The 15,933-nt window shown below is 44.4% G+C and overlaps 5 protein-coding genes across 9 annotated transcripts; 3 read left to right on the forward strand and 2 right to left on the reverse strand.

Annotated features, from left to right (window-relative positions):
• Positions 1–3,785: 3,785 nt before the first annotated feature.
• LOC115764833 lies at positions 3,786–4,333 on the forward strand (the record flags this gene model as incomplete). Its single annotated transcript, XM_030708081.1, has 1 exon — positions 3,786–4,333. A coding segment is annotated over one exon (447 nt), but the record flags the coding sequence as incomplete, so codon positions are not given.
• Positions 4,334–5,843: 1,510 nt separating this feature from the next.
• LOC115764609 (DNA-directed RNA polymerase II subunit RPB2) lies at positions 5,844–9,837 on the reverse strand. The gene is made up of 4 exons (XM_030707760.1): positions 9,692–9,837; positions 7,409–9,577; positions 6,418–7,352; positions 5,844–6,350 (listed from the first exon to the last, which is right to left on the reverse strand). The coding sequence occupies exons 1-4, from the start codon at positions 9,711–9,713 to the stop codon at positions 5,946–5,948; spliced, it is 3,531 nt and encodes a 1,176-aa protein (XP_030563620.1). The 5' UTR covers positions 9,714–9,837; the 3' UTR covers positions 5,844–5,945.
• A 557-nt stretch (positions 9,838–10,394) lies between these two features.
• LOC115764734 (RPII140-upstream gene protein) lies at positions 10,395–11,453 on the forward strand. The gene is made up of 4 exons (XM_030707947.1): positions 10,395–10,651; positions 10,711–10,876; positions 10,938–11,026; positions 11,086–11,453. Exons 1-4 carry the CDS (start codon positions 10,479–10,481, stop codon positions 11,441–11,443), a joined length of 786 nt encoding a protein of 261 aa, XP_030563807.1. The 5' UTR covers positions 10,395–10,478; the 3' UTR covers positions 11,444–11,453.
• Positions 11,454–11,682: 229 nt separating this feature from the next.
• LOC115764733 (twinfilin) lies at positions 11,683–13,037 on the reverse strand. Its single transcript, XM_030707946.1, has 4 exons — positions 12,937–13,037; positions 12,795–12,872; positions 11,919–12,694; positions 11,683–11,862 (listed from the first exon to the last, which is right to left on the reverse strand). The coding sequence occupies exons 1-4, from the start codon at positions 12,959–12,961 to the stop codon at positions 11,704–11,706; spliced, it is 1,038 nt and encodes a 345-aa protein (XP_030563806.1). The 5' UTR covers positions 12,962–13,037; the 3' UTR covers positions 11,683–11,703.
• A 160-nt stretch (positions 13,038–13,197) lies between these two features.
• LOC115764749 (abl interactor 2) lies at positions 13,198–15,543 on the forward strand. Of its 5 annotated transcripts, none has more exons than XM_030707971.1 (7): positions 13,198–13,314; positions 13,556–13,922; positions 13,987–14,603; positions 14,670–14,757; positions 14,847–14,858; positions 14,922–15,109; positions 15,176–15,543. In XM_030707971.1, exons 2-7 carry the CDS (start codon positions 13,567–13,569, stop codon positions 15,337–15,339), a joined length of 1,425 nt encoding a protein of 474 aa, XP_030563831.1. In that variant the 5' UTR covers positions 13,198–13,314; positions 13,556–13,566; the 3' UTR covers positions 15,340–15,543. The 5 variants fall into 5 exon arrangements, with proteins under 5 accessions (XP_030563831.1, XP_030563828.1, XP_030563833.1 ...); XM_030707968.1 differs by having other exon boundaries at positions 14,667–14,757; positions 15,176–15,339; XM_030707973.1 differs by lacking the exon at positions 14,847–14,858 and having other exon boundaries at positions 15,176–15,339.
• Positions 15,544–15,933: the final 390 nt, after the last annotated feature.

Genomic DNA, 15,933 nt, shown 5'->3' on the forward strand with positions numbered 1-15,933 from the left:
GGGACTTGTCACTTCGTTACTCAAACATTTTTTGCATTTAAGCCCTCTGACAGCCTAAAGGCAGTTGCTTATTCAACTGCAAATCAAAACTATATTGGCCAAATATTTGCCTACGCAAATGCTATACTTTGTGTTCTTTTTGCTGATTATTTTGCAATTAAAAATGCAAATGAACCAAACATCTAGCACACACATTAAAGTCAGCAGTGGCCATTTCCAGCCCTATTCATAACAAGCTATAGCTACGGTTGGAGTATGAAGGTGAGCCCATAAGAAACACCTGATATTGTTTTGATATTAAGTTAGTTTAAGGAGCCATATAATATTATCATCAGCTTAATGATACTTTTATCTATTAACAGTCAAATTCTGCCAACTAACGATGCAAATATGCAACGTTTTCCCGGCACCTATAACACTATGGGGTACGTTTGAAGAGAATCAGTCTGACAAACAGACGGGTAGAACTCGGCAGTTGACACAGGAACAAGAATCAATTACGTTATGTCTTCTAATGATGTTGCCTTAACAAGTTTAGAAGAGCCTTTACAATGATGGGGGCGAAATAAATAAATCACAAAATAAAATTAAGTTATTTGAATTTTGAAGGGCTTTACCGTCGCAGATATGGCTTTGTTTGATTTTTAATCGCTTTCTTTCCGTTTTGAAGATCAAATTTAGACCATAAAATTAGTTGCGTAACCATTATAGTGAATTTATATTATTCACAACAAAATAAATATGTTTGCATTTTTAAATCACAACAGACACAAAAGTTGCGAAAATCAAATGTCACTAGCCTTTAGTTCGACTTTGTCGTCTAATCGCTTGGCGAGACAAATAAACCACAATATGTGGCTAATGCTGGCGCCACAGATGCCACCAAATGATGGGCTTTCACTTTTCGTGTCATTTGCAAAACGGTAGCGCCATCAGAGTCGGAGCCAGAGCCAGAGCCAGAGTCGGAGCCAGAGCTAAGTAAGGCCAGAGGCAGACCAATATGCGATAAGTAGTATTCACCTTTCACACGACTCCCCGCGCGCATACGAATGAGCTCATTAAGCGCGTCTGCTTCTGGGCGAATAGAATGAAAACGAATTCGAAACGAAAGCACAAATCAAAAATACAAGAGTGAGTAGTGTGTATGTAGTTTGAATGTATTCTAAAGAGCACCCACAGCTGTCACAGCCGTAAGCAAAACAGGTGAGAGATGCGCTGTTGCAATTATAAACTCACGATTTGCTACTCGACGTGCGCTCAAAAATGAAATCAAGCGACAATTGTTTTGATTATGTGATGTGCTACGAATTGAATTCGTAGCTCATTTCTGCTTTGCTGTTTTCATTTGGAAATAATTTCACATTTAAAGCGATTAAATTTCGCTTGTGGCCTTGGTCAGCTGATGTGCCCCTCAAAGAGGTGTGTTTGCCTTTGTCTTGCTACTTCAATTACTTGACTTTATTTTGATTTGATTTTTACTTTGTTGGCCCATGTCTCGTTGCTCGCTGATGAATGGTTTCCCATAACCTGCATACACATCATTAGATAGTGTATACACTGTTGTTAGACAAGTTTTCATTTGCTACTGGAAAGTAATTTACAGCAAATTGAACATTGTAACCCATGGTGCGTATGATTAATTAAAATAATTGAACCAAACCAAACAATAACGAAGCTAAGCTACTTGAGTGAGAACAAAAAAGTTTGTAGAATTAATTAATTTACGCGCACAAACATATCACAGGGAATGAATCAGACTCTGAGTTAATAATTTGAGCAGCAAGAAACTCATAATAGGGCAAATAATATGGTATATTCAGCTTAATTCTATTAATTTATAATCCCAACACTAGCTTACAATTCGAATGTACTTAATTTCTATGAAAAAGGGTAAATTAATATCAAGAATATGAAGTAGACGTAAAAATATGGCTAATTATGTCAATGAAATATATGTTATTAGTTTAAATAAGCTCCAAAATTGATTGAAAATTTAAGTCTTATAATCAGTTGCACTTTTGCGTGATTTTTCTTTGATTGCCAATTAGAGAATTGAGAATGTTCTATGCTTAAGTAGAAGTATTTTTGGTAAGCCAGGGTCAATCTACAAGACTATCTGCAACAGACCACAAGCAATAGGCAGCACTGCTCAGCATAATAATGATATTCAACGAATTGTTTACAGTAATGATCAATTATATGCCACTCAAATTATCTAAGCAAAGTTTCTCAAAGGTATTCGTAAGTGTAATTTGCTCGCACATCATTTGTATTCATATATTCTCGTAAGTTATTTGACATTTAACAGACGCTTCTGCCTGACCAAGTCCAGCAGGCAAGATTCAATTGCAATCAACAATCAGCCAAACTCATCAGTGTCATTCACAGTAGCCATTCATTTTGGCTAATAATACCACAAAACATAGAAATGTTATCATAATATACCTAGAGACAATAGACAAACAGACCCAGCCAATCTTTCAGCTCAGCGTAAATATTTGCTAATTAAACATTTCTACGTGAGTTTTTATGTATACATATGCATATATGTATATAAGTATTTTTTTTTTTATATACATGGGCAATAATAATAAATTTGACATCATTGCGCGTAAAAGCATAAAATGAACAGGCAAGCCTTGTTATTTATAAATGTAAACGGCTGAGCATCTGCTGGCGTGTTGGTCAGCTGAAAAAGCGCAGCTTGGCTTGATGAATTCTCAGCATCTCAGCATTGAACCTTCTGACACGGCTTAGCCGCAACGACCTAGTGATCAATTAATAGCAATAATAATAATATTATTAGCTAATGCTATTTGAACATATCGGCTGCTCCCCAAACCCCAACAGCTTTACGCATTCGCTTAGCCGTTATCTATTTACCTTCAATTTACAATTCATTTGACAGAATGCCGACGATGACGACGCTTGCGCAGACGCCAACGTCGCCGGCTTTGACTCCGGCTTGGACTTGGACTTGGTAAATGAAGTTACCTGGCCTTGTCGCGCGCCAGTCTGTGCTTAACATTTGCCCGTCGCGCTTGGTAGTCGAACTACCCGCACAATCTTGATCGCGTCAGCCAAGCTGCGACACTCGGCTGTTATATATTTTTGGCAAAGCGTAAAGCGGCTTAAATTATAGAATCCAATTTGCTTTTAAATTAATAAGCGTGCAGCGTTTCTTTTTTAGCCAAAATGCCGCTGTACAAATTCAAACCGGTAATTGCCAAAACGGGACTCAAGCTAACCAGTGCACAAACAACAATAAATTGCTCAAAAACCTGTGATTGCTTGTACAGATACAGATACAGATACAGATACAAATGCTTTGACATGGCCAAATACTAACTAAGACTAATTAATATCTGAACTGATATATTCAGATCCAATATTGAGTACTAAAATATAATAAATTAAAATGCCTAAAAACAAGTTTAAAATTATAAGTTGTATACAAATTGACTTTGCAGTCCCATTTTACAAGCTGTACATTAAAATTGATTTCATTTGACAGTTCCATGTTTTGTTACCGTTTAACAAGGACTTCCAAAGCACGTGCCAAACTGATCCTTTAATCCTTGAAATGTTCGATTTCGTTTTTGTATATTGTGGCTTGCTCTTTTGGAACATATTAAATATGTATTCAAATATACTTTCATATTATATATTTTCCCAAACGACTCCTGTTTAACAATCCTAAATAATATATAAGGATATTTCAAAGCTTAAGTGTTGCTGTATGGTTTTCGGAATTAATTCACTTTGATTTTATGTAGCCTTGACTAAAACTCCACTTCCACTTACAGCGCTTTTATGCAGCATTGCTGCTCTTCATCTGCTTCGGGTTGAACGCTCAGACATCGGTGGCAGCTCCAGTGCCACGCTTCGACGATAATCTCGTTGCATACCCAAATGCGCCGAGTGAGGTGCTGCCTATTGAGCCGCTGTTAATCTATCCAGAGTCACGCGAGGTGATTTACCAGGCACGCACGCTGGCCGGCGATGGTGAGCGAGACATTATCTTCGTAAAGCTACTGCCGGACAAGTCGGAGGGCTATCGACCCAAGCAGCAGCGAATCGCGGAGAAGGAGCAGCGCCGCAAGGAGCTGGGCCTGAAGGACATCTTCTTTGTAAAGGCACGTGCCAACGGTCAATTCAGTCACGAGCGCTTAAAGGTCTATCGACTGCCCGAGTTTTATGCGATCAGTGTGTTCCGCAACGACGAGAAGTAGTCGGGCGACGGGTAGCTCTGGCTGCTGCACCCACGATGCAGTCCGCTCTTATTATTTTTATGTTATGTATAAGCCGCTATAAATAAATGCCTCAAAAGTTGTTTAAGCGTTGCTGAAAAGCTCTTATCAGACACGCTTTGGCGCGACGATTTACATGTCATTTCAATTATCCATAACAAAGCAGCCGCCATTGTCGCTGAATGATGGGTGGCGGGGCATCAGCGCCACTACCCCAACAATGCCCCAACCAACTTCAACTTCAACTCCATGCGCTTCGCGCCGGGTTCGCGTCAAGCGGCAATTAATAACTGTCAGTCAAGTGGTTGGCACAACTAAAGCCAAGTCAAAGCTCCAGCCTCACAACAAAGAACTAATCCCTTTTGTCATTGGGCGTCGCAGACCGCAGGCCAAACATTACGTCAAATTCATAGAAAGCAAAAAATAGCAACAGAAAACCATGAATGGAAACCTATTTCCAAGCCGCTATCGAAATACACTTTCTAAACAAGCTAGTTGATAGTGCACAATAGTTTGGAGATATTGGGCACGATGTGAGCATAAAAGTAAAACCGTTCTGAAAGCGGTAAGAAATCTAAGCAATTTGTGCTTTAATACGAATAAATAGTTGTCTTGGCATTGACGAATATTAAATACCCTTCCTGACATATAACGATTCACCATTCCTCGTCAGAGGACTTCGATTAGTATAAAATGTTAGAATTATAATAATGTGTTAATTCAATTATTATATTAAATATTATATATGATTATGATAAAAACTTTCGTTGTAAAGTTTAACCCGTCACAGTTCATATCAAGAAGAGTCTCCAATTCTTATTAAGCTCTACAGACCCTTATAAAAGGAATTAAAGAAAGTTTCAACCGATTAAAACTTAATACCAATAGTTCTAGGGCGGACAAGACAAATCTTCTACTTGATCGTAATAAGGAAGATAATTAAGATTCAGATCCCAATTGGTAATTATGATCTTTATGTCTTAGAAAACACAAGAAACGCGGACAATCTACCCGACTTTAAAATCTATGCGGCCTACACGGACAGACAACAAGATAAATAGACAGACGGACAGACAACAGGATAAATAGACAGACGGACAAACAGGATAAATAAACAGACGGACAAACAGGATAAATAGTCAGAGGGACAGACAGCTTGGGATTCGGATATAAAATCAGAAATAAATATGTGTATATAAATTATAGAGTCAGAAAAATATATCATAAATAAATGTTCTGGTCTCAAGATGTAAAAAATAATAAATATGGGCTTACGGAGGTTGGTATATAATAAAATCCTATTTAGATCATCTTAAATCACTGTTGTTGAGGCAATCCAATAAAAGGAGTCCATCAATGTGTTACAAACGTTGTGCTGCACCAGAAAGACCCGTTTGAGGAATCTGCGCCATACCGACAAATTATTCAAAATTTGTTCGGCTTGTTAACTCCTAATGCAGACTTTCGCTCAACTATTTGGGTGTTCCAGGCACGTTCCCATCTTTACAATTCAGCACACGCATTTGCTCCACTTGCGAGATGGACTTAGAAGACACTAGCAATTTTGCTTGGTCTACAAAACACGCTCGTACATAGCGATTGGATCGTCATAGTTATGGAATTTAATTAATTACTAAACGAAGCACAAGCAGCTCCAAAATGATGTTTATAATATTAATAGATGTTGGCGCACGACTAGCTGACCATCAGTCGTGGTGCAATGTTCATGGACATGAGCTCCTGGAAGAGCAGCTTGGCCGCGTACGGCAGACGCACCTGCGAGATTTGCGTCTTGTTCTTGCAACCTTTGCACTCGAACGTGTTGTTGCGCAAATTGGCAATAGCAATCAGGCCGCAGAAATTGCAAATGTGTACGCGATAAGGATCAGACACCTCGAATAGTCGCTCGCGCAGGAACTGTGCGGCACCGTGAGAGATTTGACAATCGCGCTCCATTTCACCGAAACGCAGACCGCCGTCACGCGCTCTGCCCTCCATGGGCTGTCGCACAAGAATCTGCACAGGTCCGCGCGCACGTGAATGGATTTTGTCGTCCACCATGTGCTTGAGACGTTGATAGTAGGTGGGACCAAGAAATACCTGCAACAGAATAGTATCATTCGATTAACTCAAGACTAACAATAAGGATTTGCGATCTGCGACTAACCTGCGCGTTGATTTTGCGTCCGGTGTGGCCGTTGTACATGACCTCATTACCACGCAGATGATAGCCATACTCCTGCAGGAAAGTAGATATCTTTTGCACGTTCACGGCATCGTTGAAGGGCGTGGCATCACCAATTTCGCCCTTATTGGAGCCCAGCTTGCCCTGCAAGCACTCGATCAAATGACCAATTGTCATACGCGAGGGAATAGCGTGCGGATTGATGATAATGTCTGGCGCCAAGCCCTCGCAGGTGAAGGGCATGTCCTCTTGCCGATACTGTATGCCGCAAGTACCCTTCTGTCCGTGACGCGAGGCAAACTTGTCGCCGATCTGTGGTATGCGCACTGAACGCACGCGAATCTTGCAGAACTTATAGCCCTCGCTGTTCAGTGTCAACATAACCTGATCGACAATGCCCGTCTCCGAGTTACGCAAAAACGTGGAGGCATCACGCTTAGCGAATCGCTTCGTATTGCTGTCCAGCTCATCATCGTTCTCGGGCAGCGTTATTGTCTTGCCTATGACGACATCATCTCCAGAGACACGTATGCCAGGAGCAATGATGCCATCGTCGTCCAGTTTGTCATAGTGAGCGTTGCGCATGCCCTGGCATGTGCCGCGATGCGGTTTCTCAAAGTTCTCTTCCTGATCACCGACGCGTTTATTCTCGGCATCCTTGTACGAACGATAGAACACTGAACGGAAGAATCCACGCTCCACTGCCGAGGCATTCAGAATGACAGAATCCTCCTGGTTATAGCCAGTGTAGCACAGAATTGCAACAATTGAGTTGATACCCGCAGGCAGCTCACGGAAACGCAAGTACTCCATGGAGCGAGTTGTAACCAACGGCTTCATGGGATAATAAAGCACATGCGCCAAGGTGTCCATGCGCACATGGAAGTTGGTTATATAGACGCCCATGGCCTGCTTGCCTAGAAGGGAAAATGGTTAATAAACAGTTTACACAATTCGATTGCCTTCCGCTTACCCATAGCACTTTGATATGTGTTACGTGGACTCTGGTTGTGATCGGGGAAGGGTATAATGGAGGCACAAACGCCCAGTATCATGGCCGGATGAATCTCACAGTGCGTGTAGGTGGTACAATATGCGTAGTCTTTGTCCTGTTTGAGATCGTAGGGCGACATGGCAATCATGACCGTCTCCTCCTCGAGTGTGTCAATGTACTCAACGACACCAGAGGCAACCAGCACCTGCCAGCTGTAGTTGTTGTAGTCTCGCTCCTTCAACATCTCCACGTGCGTTTTCTTCAACAGCAGCGTGCCGTTTTCCACAATAAGCAGTGGGCGACATATGCGGCCAGCGTCCGTGTAGATTCTGATCTCACGATCACGAATGTCGCGAATCATGGACACCTCGGACACAATGATATCCATCTGGCGGCGCAATTTACGCAGCGTTGCCATCAACTGCTCCGGATCTCGATGAATGCCCACCCAGCAGCCATTGACGAAGATTTTGGTCGCATCCGCAATCGCCGAGGGTGCAATTTCCTCTAGATTTTCCATTGACCACTCTTCCAAGAATTCCAGAATCGGCGACGGTTGTGAACCCACCGAAATGTAGGCCATAAGTGCCAAATTCTTGACCAAACCCACAGCTGCGCCCTCAGGTGTCTCTGCCGGGCACAACATACCCCACAGGGTGTTGTGCAACTGACGCGGCTTGGCCAACTTGCCGTCGCGTCCGATGGGCGAGTTGACACGGCGCAAATGGGACAATGTGGAGGCAAATGTGAGACGATTCAACACCTGCGAGACACCGGCACGAGCCTGATGAGCCTTCTTCTGATCACCCCAGTTGCCGGTGGCCAGCGAATAACGCAGACCATCTGTAATAATGTTGGTCTTGATAGCCAGCTCCAGATTGAAGTCCTTTCCGCGATCAATGAATTTCTGTGTGTACATGCGCACCTCCTTCATTAAGTTCTTGAAGAGCCCGCGGAAGAGGAAGGCTAACAGCGGCCCAGCCAGATCCAAACGTTTGTTGCCATAGTGATCACGATCGTCGAGTTCACGGCGACCCAGCGAGGCCAGCAGCAGGCGATGCACCATGTAGCCTAGGAAATATGCCTTCTTTGTCTCGCAAAAGTCAGAGACTCCCACATGCGGCAGCATTTCTTTCTGCAGAATCTCCTTGGCGTATTTTATGCGCTTGTCCTTGGTAACTCCGGGGCGTGCTCCACGAGCGCCTATGAAATTCAAAGCGACATTTTGCTCCTGCACGACGAAGGCTTCGTCCAGTGAGGGCTTTACCATTTCCATCATCTCTGGATCGTCAAAATCGTAAATGATGTGCTCCAATATATCGCGATCAGCAACAAAGCCCAATGCCCGAAACACAATCATAATGGGTATCTCCTGCTTAATGTACGGCAGAATGGCAATGATACGCTGTCCAATCGCCGACTTCTTGATGTTCTGCGAGCCACGCGCCATCATGTTCACCCAGAGTGTTGAGGTGGGACGCGAGCTGTGTTCTAGGCATGAGCGTATTTCCGTTTTAAAGGCGTACTTGCCGTCCTTCATGCTGAAGACGTACACGGTGTTTGTAGCCATCTTCTCTTGCGCAATTAGCACTTTCTCCGAGCCGTTTATAATAAAATAGCCACCGGGATCCAGGGGGCACTCATTTAACTCGGTCAAATCACGATCCGTAAGCTGGGAGAGCAGACAATAAGTCGATCTCAACATGATGGGAATTTTGCCAATGAAGGTTTTCTGATGCTGCGTCTCGACGGGATCCATGCCCTCAACATTTTTTGTCTTTGTTATATCCACATAAAGCGGAGCTGAGTAGGTCAAATTGCGCAAGCGCGCCTCGTTGGGCATCATGGGACTGGGCGAGCCATCCTTTTCCCAATGCGTCGGCTTGGACAAGTAAATCTGTTCGAATTTCAGCGAAAACCGAGGCGGCGTCTCTACCTCGCCGGACGTATGCTGCGCCTCCGCCTGCAGCTCAATCGCCGGCGAGTCCTCCACAATGCGCTGCACAGACATTTGGATGAACTCGTCAAAGCTGTCCAGCTGCTGACGCACCAGGCCCTTTTCGTCGAAATAGGCGTTGATCACAATCCAGCAGGCCTCCTGCCACAACTCGTGCGAGATTTCCTCTGCATTCTCCTCATCGAAATTCTCTGCAAAAACCAACTATGTTCTTACTATTTCACACACAGGAACGCTAGCGCTCCCGCCGCCATGTTAGTTTTTGGCATGCGGCGTGTTTTGCAATTTTCGCCAAGTTTTCTTACCTTCTTCATTCTCGTACATCATTTTGCGCAAATAGCTTTATTATGCACTAGGTGCGCGTAAGAAAATAGTAGAATAACTTATCTACAATCTTCAAATTGTTTAATATTTTATTGAAATTGCTACGAAAAAAAAACTGCAAGCACCGCAAGCTGCGGCGATTTTGTTGGACTAGTGGGGAAACTATCGCGTCACTAATGTATCGATTCTTTTCAGTGTTTAACAACGACATATCACCTATCGATAATTCAAAAGGGGTTCTGCATCAACACACTGTGAGATATTTTTTATAGGCATTCATATATAATATATTATTTTATTTTGCCACCAACTTGCAATAATATAATATGGACAATAAAAAAAACACCAATACATATGACAACGGACGTACGTGTGTTAAGTGATGTAATCAAAACACACAAAATTAAGAAAGCTTATAGGCAAAATAGCTACCGCTTAGCCAAAATATATATATATATTTGATAATAATAACTAACAGTTGTTATTAATTTCATGGTCTACCAGCTACAGAAAGAAGTGGTGCACTACAATTTAGTGTTTTAAGCATGGATGATTATTACGTTCATCTCGTTGCGCTCTGTAGGTTTTATTAATTTGCATTTCTTACTCTGTCCAACATAACTAATCGATTATACTCGATTATATTATTCGACTCATGTTTTGTTTGCAACCATCGTGTCGATATGGCGGGCACATAACTAGCAGCTGATATTAGCTGTTTGTACCGTACATGTTTTTCTTGTTTTGTTATTTAACGCCGAACTTCACATGAGGTTTTTCACAAAAAGTGGTCGATTCTTGATTGCCGGCATTCTGCCGGGAATTGACCGCAGCGCCGACGATGTTGTCGACAAGGAAAGCAAAACCTACAAATCGTTCTTGGCCAACAAGCCAACCGAAGAAACGGGCTTGGAGCGTCTGAAGCAAATGCTAACCGTGGAGTAAGTGCTAGATGCGAAGACATGGCGCTGCGATTATTAATTTGGCGATATTTTACTAGTGAATTCGGCAGCATATCCTCAGAGCTGAACTCAATATACCAGGTGGGCTTCCTTGGCTTCCTTGTGGGGGCCATCTACGGAGGTGTTACACAATCGCGGGTCAGCTACATAAACTTCATGGAGAACAATCAAGCGACAGCGTTCAAATCGCACTTTGATGCCAAGGTAAAAGTCGCTTAAGTCGGACCATGAACAATTTAACTAGAGTAACACATTTACTTTGCAGAAAAAGCTGCAGGATCAGTTCACAGTGAATTTCGCCAAGGGCGCCTTTAAATGGGGCTGGCGTGTGGCTCTGTTTAGCACCTCCTACTTGTAAGTGAACATTAATTGTGATAGCTACCTGAAGCCTAACGAGTTGTCTCTTCCGCCAGTGGCATCATAACGTGTATATCTGTTTACCGCGGAAAGTCCTCCATTTACGAGTACCTGGCTGCGGGCTCGCTCACGGGAGCTCTGTACAAAGTCAACCTGGGTCTGCGGGGCATGGCTGCTGGCGGCATCATTGGTGGGTTTATGGGTGGTGTCGCGGGCGTAGCTTCGCTGCTGTTGATGAAGGCATCGGGCACCTCCATGGAGGAGGTGCGCTACTGGCAGTACAAATGGCGCTTGCAGCGGGACGATACCATTCAGCAAGCCTTCAAGAACCAGGCCCAAAAGGATGCGCCCGAACTGTTTACCGCGCATGATAACCGCGTGGGCGAATCGGTCACATTGGACTCAATCAAGTGAATCAACTCGTTGTAAATTTAGCTTGTTTTTATTTAAATAATAAATTGCAATAATGTCCTTTAGAAGTTATACAGACAATACAATTAGGGAAGCCCAAGTTGGCTGCTGCTATGCGTTGTTTCAGTTGATGCCTAGTGCAACTAAGGATACAGATATGACTCGGATACATTTGAATAACATGAAAATGGAGCACACAATTCAAATGCAATAAATTAAATGCTTTTGCGAGAAGAACAGGAAACAGTTTGGCTCGATGGGCTTCAGACTTCTTCTTCGTTGGAGGGACGCGTCAGGCGCTTGGCCCCGCGATTCGGTGGTCCTTTTGGCTTTGCAAAGGCTGGGCGATGCAATATCTTTTTGGGATGCAGTTCCTCCTGCAGATACTCCTCGGTGAGTTCGTCGCCGCTGTCGATTTCCAGCTGTATTGGAAATAAAAATAAGTCAAAAGCTCTTCGCACTGAGGCTAATCTCTCACCTTCTTGGCAACTTCCACGCCGTATGCGGCCAACTCTTCAAGAAATGGAGCCTTACAGCTCGAGTACATCATGCGCTCACGCACGGAGCAAGAGTATCCTGGCATGGAGTATATAAATACAAAGGACTCCATATAGTCGCCCTCGTGGGTGTGCTTAAACAAATACAGATGGTAACGCGCGTGATCTTCGGGCACCTGCTTTGGCAGATCGCGCAATTCCACATTTGCGGCATGGGAGACGTGAATGCGTTCCTCCTCCAGACTGATGCGAAACTGCAAATAGTCGTAGGTGCCGCGCAACATATCCCGCACCGCTGCGCGTGTTGCCTCCGTCAGTGGGCAGGAGATGCCGCTGAGCGTCTGGTGGCGCGTCTCCGTGGATATCTCAGTGCGCACCTCGGACCGCTGCAGCTCCTTCATCTCCTCCTCGCGCATGGTGAGCGGCGCAGGCGCGGAAAATTCACGCTTATGCTTTTTGTAGCCCTCCAGCGTGGTTTCCTCCAGAGTCGTAGCGTGCAGCTCCTCCGATATGTACGCCGAACCGAATTCGTTTTTAAGCGTTGCCTTTGTCGATGCGTAGACCATTTTCTGGCGAATGCTGGCTGTATCTGGAGTCCAGCTGATGAGCAGCCAGCCATAGCCTAACGGTATCTTTGCATCCAGACGGTACAGAATATAGCAGGGCACACTCTCCTCAAAGAGCGGAGCCAGCAGCTTGTCATAGTCACGTTCCCAATCTTTTTTCACATCAGCTGTGGCGCTGCAGCTGAGCTGTTCTGCGCGAGCGAATTAATGACCGGAAGTTAGTTAGTTACCGGATGTATATAGATATGATTATGTGTGTGATTGTATGTGTGTGCTGGATATTCCACTCACCGTTTTCAATTGACACTTTTATCACCCGTATTTTACCATTTTTGGCCTTGCCAAAAACTTTCGCTAGTTGCTCGTTGGCTGCCAATGGATAATATTGTTCTTAATAAATTGTATATATATGTGGCCTCAGTCTAGAGCTTACCTTTGATTCCCGTTTGATGCGACATGATAAACTAAAAGTTAGTGCTCTTTAAGGTCTTAATTCTAAACGGCGAAAAAAAACTGTATTACTCACAATAAAAATAGCGGTGCTGCCAGCTCTTTCTATTTTAATGGTTTACCTGGCATCACTTGGTCTTTGTTTACATTTTGCAGCGAAACATTTTACCATCTGGCAGCGCCAAATAAGTGCAGTGTGACCAGATGCTGTATCAATTACTCGAGTGTTTGACAGCACTGTGACTTACTCTGTGTTCTTTTCACGTCCGTAAAATGTAAAACGGAAACTTTATTAATTTGCATTTAAAGCGACACAGTCCACCCAAAAACATATTTCAAGTGCAATTGTGCAGTAAAGCAAGTGAGTGCACATTAAAGCTGGGGGTCAGCTAGCGTGCAAAGCGCAAAACGCTGCACGGTCTAATTACTAATCAGCACAGCTCTGCGTCCATGTCTCTTTCGCTATCTCTGTCTCTGCCGACGTCAGCGTCAGCGCCGTCACCGCCCTACTGCGAATGTTTACTTCCGCTTGTTTACAATGTGAAAATTGAAAAAAAGAAAAGAAACTGAATTGTATATCCGTGTGCTTGTGCCCATTGCAGTACCCATACCCATGTTAACCGAAGCCCCCATGGCCAGTGACAACATAATGGACGAATTAGCATCTTTGATACGCACCGAAATTCCCGATGGTCGCCAGAGCCTGCGCGACAGCTACACGAATCTGGAGCGTGTGGCCGACTACTGCGAGGACACCTACTATCGCGCCGACAATAAAAAGGCCGCCCTCGAGGCTACCAAGAACTACACCACCCAATCCTTGGCCAGTGTCGCGTATCAGATCAACACGCTAGCCTATAGCTACATGCAGCTGCTGGACTTGCAGGCGCAGCAGCTCAGCGAAATGGAGTCGCAGATGAATCACATTGCTCAGACGGTGCATATACATAAGGAGAAGGTGGCCAGGCGGTAATTCTATAACAGCCCGCAAACCTTCGGCAGTTGCTCAAATATGTTTGTTTTTATCTTAAAGCGAGATTGGCGTTCTGACGGCCAACAAGGTGAGCTCGCGCCAGTTCAAGATAGTGGCGCCCATTAATCCTGAGAAGCCCATCAAGTATGTGCGCAAGCCCATTGACTATTCAATTCTGGATGAGATTGGGCACGGCATCAATTCGTCAACCCAGCACGTTGTGAGACAGAAGCATAGAGGCTCGAGTCATGGCTCTGTGCAATCTCTGGTGCCGTCATCTGTTGGCCCACCGCCCACCACCAAGCCGCCGACGCCGCCGCAAATGTCGCGTGCCGGCAATACAGGCACTCTGGGCAAATCGGCCAGTAATACCGGCACGCTGGGCAAGAGCTCGCGGGAGTATCGCACGCCGCCTGTGGTCAATCCACCGCAGGTACCTTCGCACTATGCGCCCAACTATCCAATCGGACATCCCAAGCGCATGTCCACGGCCTCGTCCACAACCACTACCACTGGCGGTGGTGCAGCGGGCAACGAGCGAGCTGCTGGCTACAGCGCGCTGCCCATGCCACCCAGTCAGCAAATTGCTACGCACGTGAATCTGCCCTCGGCGGGCATGATGCAGTCGCTACCACCGCCGCCGCCCACCACTTATGACGACCGGAGCAGCATGCCACGTAAGTTGAGCGACTTTAATCAATTTCAAATAAAAAAAAATACAATCTCATGCGCACCCTTAGCAGCGCCCCCTTCGCCGCTAACCGTCTCGCAGCACGAGATGACCGAGCAGAGCCACATTGGCATGCATACCCTGGGCCGCAATATCAACAGGTAAGCAACTGCACAGATTATGCCCTCATTATTATCTTGTATATAACTCTCGTATTGTACTTTTAAATACCATCTGCTTGCTTGCACAGGAATCCCAATAGGTAAATTGCATGCTTCTACTGCAAACATAAATGGAATTTGTATTAATATTTTTGTATGGATAGAAATCATTTCAGCTTGAACTTTGCGCGCCCTGGCTCCCAATCGCCACCGTTGCCGCCACCACCGCCGCCGGAGGATGAGCACCAGGACTTTGGGCGTCCACGCACTTCAACTGGGCCACAATTAGCGCCTATTGTGCCGGAGGATCAGAATTTGCCTGGTTGGGTGCCCAAAAACTACATTGAGAAGGGTAAATAGCAGGGCACATGGAAGCCAAACACTCTCGTATTTTAAATTGTTCTATATATTGTTTCAGTGGTGGCTATTTATGATTATTACGCCGACAAGGATGATGAGCTGAGCTTCCAGGAGAGCTCGGTGCTCTATGTACTGAAGAAGAACGATGATGGCTGGTGGGAGGGAGTTATGGACGGTGTTACCGGTCTGTTTCCTGGCAATTATGTGGAGCCCTGTGTCTAAGCACTGCCAATGGAATTAACAATAACAATAATATGCATTATGACAAAGACGATAACGATTTCCGGATATTGATAATGATAATTATGTAACTACAGCCACAGCGCAGCTCTAACAAGTATTCCACTAGCATAAACTGAATGGCAACTAGCTGCATATAGTTAAATATGTATAAGTTGTCATCGCACACTCATACACACTCACAAATGCACACACACACACACACACTCCAGCAGCAATTGTCAAAGCATTTATATGAGAGCGCTCGCTATTTTCTACGTAAACGTAAACTATTAACTAATTAAATATCCTAATAGTCAAAAATAGCCCAAAGTAATGAAAAATTCAAGAAAACCGAGTACACATATAAATATGACCTATTTAGTATACTGACATAGACGAATTCGGCCCCCAGTCATAAAGTGGTTCAATATTTGCCAGCGCTTACAACAATTTTTGTGAGGAGCTTCTTTTTTTTGTTTGTTTGTTTACTTTGCGCTTGCAACACGCCCACACCACCCACAACTCCCGCAGTGACGTAGGTTATACGAATTTCAGTTAGCATTTAGCTTTTAGATATTGGCCAGTTGGTTATAC

This window comes from Drosophila novamexicana, unplaced genomic scaffold, assembly GCF_003285875.2.
Source record: "Drosophila novamexicana strain 15010-1031.04,08,12 unplaced genomic scaffold, DnovRS2.1 tig00000870-arrow-arrow-pilon, whole genome shotgun sequence".
NCBI classification, from domain to species: Eukaryota; Metazoa; Arthropoda; class Insecta; order Diptera; family Drosophilidae; genus Drosophila; species Drosophila novamexicana.